The 6,079-nt window shown below is 39.6% G+C and overlaps 1 protein-coding gene across 1 annotated transcript; it reads left to right on the top strand.

Annotated features, from left to right (window-relative positions):
* Nucleotides 1-1,223: 1,223 nt before the first annotated feature.
* On the top strand, nt 1,224-3,597 carry LOC114476262 (uncharacterized). The gene is made up of 3 exons (XM_028467665.1): nt 1,224-1,992; nt 2,168-2,787; nt 3,285-3,597. The coding sequence occupies exons 1-3, from the start codon at nt 1,920-1,922 to the stop codon at nt 3,330-3,332; spliced, it is 741 nt and encodes a 246-aa protein (XP_028323466.1). The 5' UTR covers nt 1,224-1,919; the 3' UTR covers nt 3,333-3,597.
* Nucleotides 3,598-6,079: the final 2,482 nt, after the last annotated feature.

The raw sequence follows: 6,079 nt of genomic DNA, 5'->3' as shown, positions 1-6,079 counted from the left end.
TTAACTTGAGGTTTAGTTTATTCAGACAAGGTTTTTCAGGAAATGTTTATCTCCTGACATGTTTCAACTGTCAACTGCCAGTCTTCGTCAGAGAAGTTCTGCTGATCGCCTTTGATGGTTCCTTTGAAGTTTCACTTGACTTCCATGTATAGGAGATAACGTTTTCCTGAAAAACCTTGTCTGAATAAACAAAACCTCAACTTAACATTTCCTAAAGTTGTTAACTTCATAAACATTCATCTTTGCTTCAATTGCAACAAGTCGTCCTGTCCCTGAAGCTGAAAAACACCCCCATAGCATGATGCTGCCACCACCATGTTTCACTTGTGGGACTGTATTGGGCAAGTGATGAGCAGTGCCTGGTTTTCTCCACACATACCGCTTAGAATTAACACCAAAAACTTCAATCTTGGTCTCATCAGACCAGACCAGACCAATCTCTTTTCTCATAGTCTGGGAGTCCTTCATGTGTTTTTTGGTAAACTCTATGCAGGCTTTCATATGTCTTGCACTGAGGAGAGGCTCCCGTCAGGCCACTCTGTCATAAAGCCCCTACTGGTGGAGGGCCGCAGTGATAGTTGACTTTGTGGAACTTTCTCCCATCTCCCTACTGCATCTATGGAGCTCAGCCACAGTGATCTTTGGGTTCTTCTTTACCTCTCTCACCAAGACTCTTCTCCCACGATTGCTCAGTTTGGCTGGACGGCTAGGTCTAGGAAGAGCTCTGGTCGTCCCAAACTTCTTCCATTTATGAATTATGGAGGCCACAGTGCTCTTAGGAACCTTGAGTGCTGTAGAAATTATTTTGTAACCTTGATTTTAGCAAATGGCTGCAATGAAACAAAGAGTGAAAAATTTAAAGGGGTCTGAATATTTTCCGTACCCTCTGTATATTCTTTGCTCCACCATTGAGAAATACTAATAAAAAAAAATAACCAACTGCACACTACACGTGTTCAAACCTCTATATTCTGCAAGTGCATACTTATTTTTTTGGAAAACACAATGAATCCAGTAGTGTTGTTGCATCAGAAAACACTGGTATTACATTCCCATTCGTCAACACACACACGCACACACGCGCACACACACACACACACACACACACACACACACACACACACACACACACACACACACACACACACACACACACACACACACACACACACACACACACACACACACACACACACACACACACACACACGTACATTGGAGACTAAACCACCACATAAATGCTTCCATTCTGACAACACAAAGTCTCCCACACAGCCCACAGTAGACACTTCACAGTTCACTTGGATGTATGCGTAGCTGAATGTGCAAAGTGCACAGGCACATGCAGAGCATGTTTATGTGAAAGTGTAGAGTTTATGAAACAGATAAGAAATGGTAGAGTCAACAGTACTGCAGATAGCATGCTGATAGAGTGTTCCCTGGCTTCCGCTGCCCTTTGTTTACCTAATGATTGAGTGAATGTGTATGTGGGCGTATTACACTTCCTATTGTGCCACAACCAGTGACGTGCCGTGACCACTAGGGTTGGGTAGGCACGTTGCAAATTTAGACCACCAATGACAATTTCATATGTTTCTGCTGGCAAGTGTTAATTCAATTCAAATCAACTTCATCTGTATAAAGCAATTTACAACAAAGTCATCAATGCGCTTATCAAAATATAAAATTCATAATAATTTAGCCATTTAACAAATTCAACATCGTATAACACCATTAAAGAAACATAAAAAATGATTCAATATAGCCTCCATACTCTCCCAACAAGATATATCTCATGACACGACAGCGCATCCATTGTTTGTGTTGGAAACACAGAAACACAGAGAACATGACAACAACAACTCGGAACAGCCTCAGTGAGGCACATCCACAAAGTAACTACTGATAACACATCGAACATGATAAAGGCTTTGGAGGTGAATGGTTGGAAGCGCCTTCAGTGCTTTGGATACAGGCTACACCTGGCAATAGGTACGTTTTGCTATGTTTATTTTTATTTTTTAATTACTTTCAGACAGAAAGAGGGAGATAGGTGTGTGAGAGAGAGAGAGAGAGAGAGAGAGAGAGGAAACAATCTGCATTATTATGTGGTTATTTAGCTGTTGTAATATAATAATTAATGATTTTGTACATCTATTTTTCCAAGAAAACGCAGTGAAAGGTGACAGCCGGATCAGCCGTGCAACAGGTGTCTGCAAAAAGTTGGTGTGCCAATTCTCACATAGCTGGAAAAAGAGAGTGGCACTTGAGCAAGCCCAGAAACGCCTCAACCTTCCAGTCCATGGACTGATAACTGAGTGTCAAACTAGATGGGGGTCTAGGGTGCTCATGATTAACAGGATTCTGGAGCAGCAGAAAGCACTCCATGAGGTCCTCTCAGAGGACAGAAACACCCGGCACCTAATTCTTGGATATCAAGATCTGGATGTGCTGGAGTCAGTCAGCAAGGCACTGGGACCACTGCTTGAATTCACGGATGCTCTGTCAGGGGAGGATTATGTTAGTGTTTCACACATCAAACCAGTACTCAGCCTGTTTAACACAACCATCTTGGCACCAGAGGAGGGTGATACGGACATGACCAAGTCCTTAAAAGAGAAAATTCTGGAGTACTTGAATAGCAAGTATAAAGAGAGAGTTACACAAGAGCTCCTGGATATGGCATCCTTCTTAGATCCAAGATACAAGCCACAATACATCAGTGTTAACGACGTCCCCATCATCAAAGCCAGACTGGTGTCAGAGATGAAGACGATGGAACACAAGGTAAAAATAATGGTTTGAATGGAGTAAATGAAAACACTTCCTTCCATTTAAATGCATTGTCTTATATTTTAGTAAATATTTAAGTTTAAATTTAGCTCATACAGTAATGATCATTCATATATAAAACTAGATAAATTCTTTTTTTGTGTGTGTGTTGTTTTTACTATTTTCTAGCATTCCGTTGAGACTCTGTCTCCACCCTTTCCTCTGCACACACCCAACACAGCATAACATGGATGGCTGTTCATCATAGGAATGGGATCCACACAAGGTTCCTGCTGCTTAACAGAAGGTTTTCCTTGCCGCCATGATGAATTCATGTTGGGTGTGGGATACATATGTATGTGTATATACGTATATATGCATATGTGTGTATCCATAAAATGAAGAGTCCGTCCTTAAGACTGCTCTACTGTAAAGTGTCTTGAGATACCATTGGTTATGATTTGGCGCTATACAAATAAAGATTGATTGATTGATTGATTGATTGAGTGCAGAGAGACCAGAGTGGAAGAAGTTTCACCCCCACCCACCAAAAAGGCTAAGAAGTCATTGGGAAGTTTCTTCAAAAGATCCACCACAAGTGCATCAGTACCAATCGATCCCACTGCTGCCATAGAAGCTGAGCTGAGTGCCTACATGCAGTCCCCCACAATTGACAACGAAGAGGACCCCCTTCTGTGGTGGAGATTAACTCACAAAGTCAACTTTCCCCGGCTCAGCAACATGGCAAGAAAATACTTGTGCATGCAGGCCACCAGCTCTCCCTCGGAGAGAATTTTTAGTGCATCAGGCAACATTGTGAGTTGTCAGAGGTCCTGTCTGAAGCCAGACATGGTTAACAAACTAGTGTTCCTGGCAAAGAATCTGTAGAAGTTGTGCTGCCTGTAACTACCTCTGTTCTGTTAGTAGCAAATGCATTTTCTGCATACAGTTATGTGATCTTTTGAAGAATATAAATGTTGTTGCACTTCAATGCACTTTCAATGTTCCACCAGCTGCTGCATTTGTTATTTATTGTTAAAGCAGAGCTGCAGTAAAATGTTTGATTTTTAATTTATTTTTTCATAATTTATCTTAATGTTGATGACTGGCAGTGAGTTCTTGAAAATAAAACTGCACTTTCCACATTTTTTTGTATTATTATGTTTTTATTTTTCTGAAAAATGCCTGGTTTTCATTGAACCCCTTGTCATATCACATCGTATCGATATCGAGATATCTGGCATGAAAATCGAGATATGAAATTTTGTCCATATCGTTCAGCCCTAGCATAGAGAGCTGCCTTTGGACGTAAATGGTTGTCATCTGCGCATGCGCAAACACGTAAAGACACACTATGGGTACAGAGGCAGAGCAGTCGTGTGCTTTTGGGAGGGGGCGTGGCCTCCTCCTGCCTTACAGCGGAGTGAGACAGCAGCCATTCTAGGAAATAGCGCTGTTTAGTAATTTGGGCAGAAACGCACAAAATGCGGACACTTTCAAACTTATAGGTACTGTAAGCTATTGGAAATGGAAAAATAAATAATTTATAATTATATTATAATTAAAACAAATAATCAAAATTTCAATTCACCCTTGGGTAGGCACTGCCTACCTTGCCAACCCTGACGGCACGTCACTGGCCACAACTAGATCCTTTTTTTTTTCTTTTTTTTTTAATTTTTACTTGACTTGATGTTTCTTCATAGTATTGTGTAATTGTAAACACGTAGTAACAGCTATATGTTTACAAACATTTGATTGTCTTTTGTTGTTTTACATGCACAAATCACATTTAATTAGATTGCCAGATAGTGGATGGACTGGTTAAATTGAATACTGTGTAAAAAAAAACAAACAAAAAAACAGCAAAAGATAAGAAACAACTTCTGCTAAACGTGTGTGAAAAGGTTAAAAAATGTATTTTTAGGCATTAAATTCTGGCAAACAGAACAAGTTCTACTAGAGTTCACAACAACACAAGGTTAGTTTTCTCAAAACACACAGTGGTTGTGCAATAAAGTAAACTGAAATGGACTATTTAGATCTTGTAGAGTTAGGAAGACAACAGAATGATTGAAATAGTCAACAAGAATATAAAAACACACTCAGAGATAAACACTTACAATTCCTGCAACATAGGGGTCAAAGATCAGCAGAAGTTTGTCTGAAGAGGTTTAATTACTTTTTAGTCCATAATCTACATGTCAGAAACATTTTTTGCAGTTATATTTATTAGTTTATTTATTTGCATTTATGATCTTGATTTTTTTTTATAATTTTATGTAGTGCACCGTAAAAAAAAAATATGGAAGCAACTCCTAAATATGTTAATAAACTACAAAAAGCACTTATTTACCCACTACATTGGCACTTTTTATTGAGCCACAAAGACAGAGTATTTTGGGAAATAATTTATTCCAAGTGGAACATTACAAAATAAATCAAAACTAGGCCCACCAACCAAAAACCAACAGCAGAACAAAGACATTGAAATAAACCAAGAACAGAACCCATATGTTAATAACTATACTTAGAATGAATCCCACTCGCCACAAGTTCATGATGACACATCCAATATCAATCACTTGTTTTGTGTGGGCTACATTAGATTTACACAATGTTGACAGAACCTTTTCAATGCCAATACATGTAATTATGCAATGGAACCGAGCAGTAGGGCTTCCTGACCCTTTAAGCCTTTGACAATGTGGCAAATTTATGGTAATACCACTGATCTGAGCAGAGCATTGGTCAGTGTGTCAGGTGGCCATTGAGCCACCCACATCCAGCCAGCCAGAACAAGAGGAAGCAGTCATTATGGAGGAAGCCAGCGCGTCTTAAAGCCATTATATACCCCTCAGAGAGAGCCAGTCGGAGGCAACACGGCTGACTGAAGCGCTTCAAAGCAGGAAGGAACCCAGCCACCGCCACCAGGCTGCATGTTCAAGAGGAAGAGAGGAGTTTAAGATGAAGGTTACAAAGCGGAATGGGTGAAGCTTGTTTGGAAGATGAGTAAACAGTTCAATTTGTAGGAAGATTTTGGTTCTTTGGCTGAGAAATTGGGATATTGATCTGGTACTGTAGATTGATAGAATTTAGAACTGAGAAAGTGCAAATATGACAAATAAATATGATCAAATTATACCTGTTGTTTATAATAAAACTATTATTGAGGTTTTGTTAATAAACAACCTTTTTAGCTGGACACTGTGGATTATTTGTGAATTCGAAACTTAAAGCGGCAGGGGCCGATCCCTACTATTTCATCTGAAAGTGGTTTTCTTACACTGCCTAAGTCATATTTTTG

Source organism: Gouania willdenowi, chromosome 14, assembly GCF_900634775.1.
Source record: "Gouania willdenowi chromosome 14, fGouWil2.1, whole genome shotgun sequence".
NCBI classification, from domain to species: domain Eukaryota; kingdom Metazoa; phylum Chordata; class Actinopteri; order Blenniiformes; family Gobiesocidae; genus Gouania; species Gouania willdenowi.
This window is presented reverse-complemented; position numbering and strand designations above follow the sequence as displayed.

Bases quoted from the DNA above. Each gene is read 5' to 3' on its own strand.
- LOC114476262 (XM_028467665.1), top strand. From the start codon at position 1,920: ATGATAAAGGCTTTGGAGGTGAATGGTTGGAAGCGCCTTCAGTGCTTT. The intron at 1,993-2,167 runs GTACGTTTTGCT...TATTTTTCCAAG, and splicing joins CAGGCTACACCTGGCAATAG to AAAACGCAGTGAAAGGTGAC. The intron at 2,788-3,284 runs GTAAAAATAATG...GATTGAGTGCAG, and splicing joins TGAAGACGATGGAACACAAG to AGAGACCAGAGTGGAAGAAG.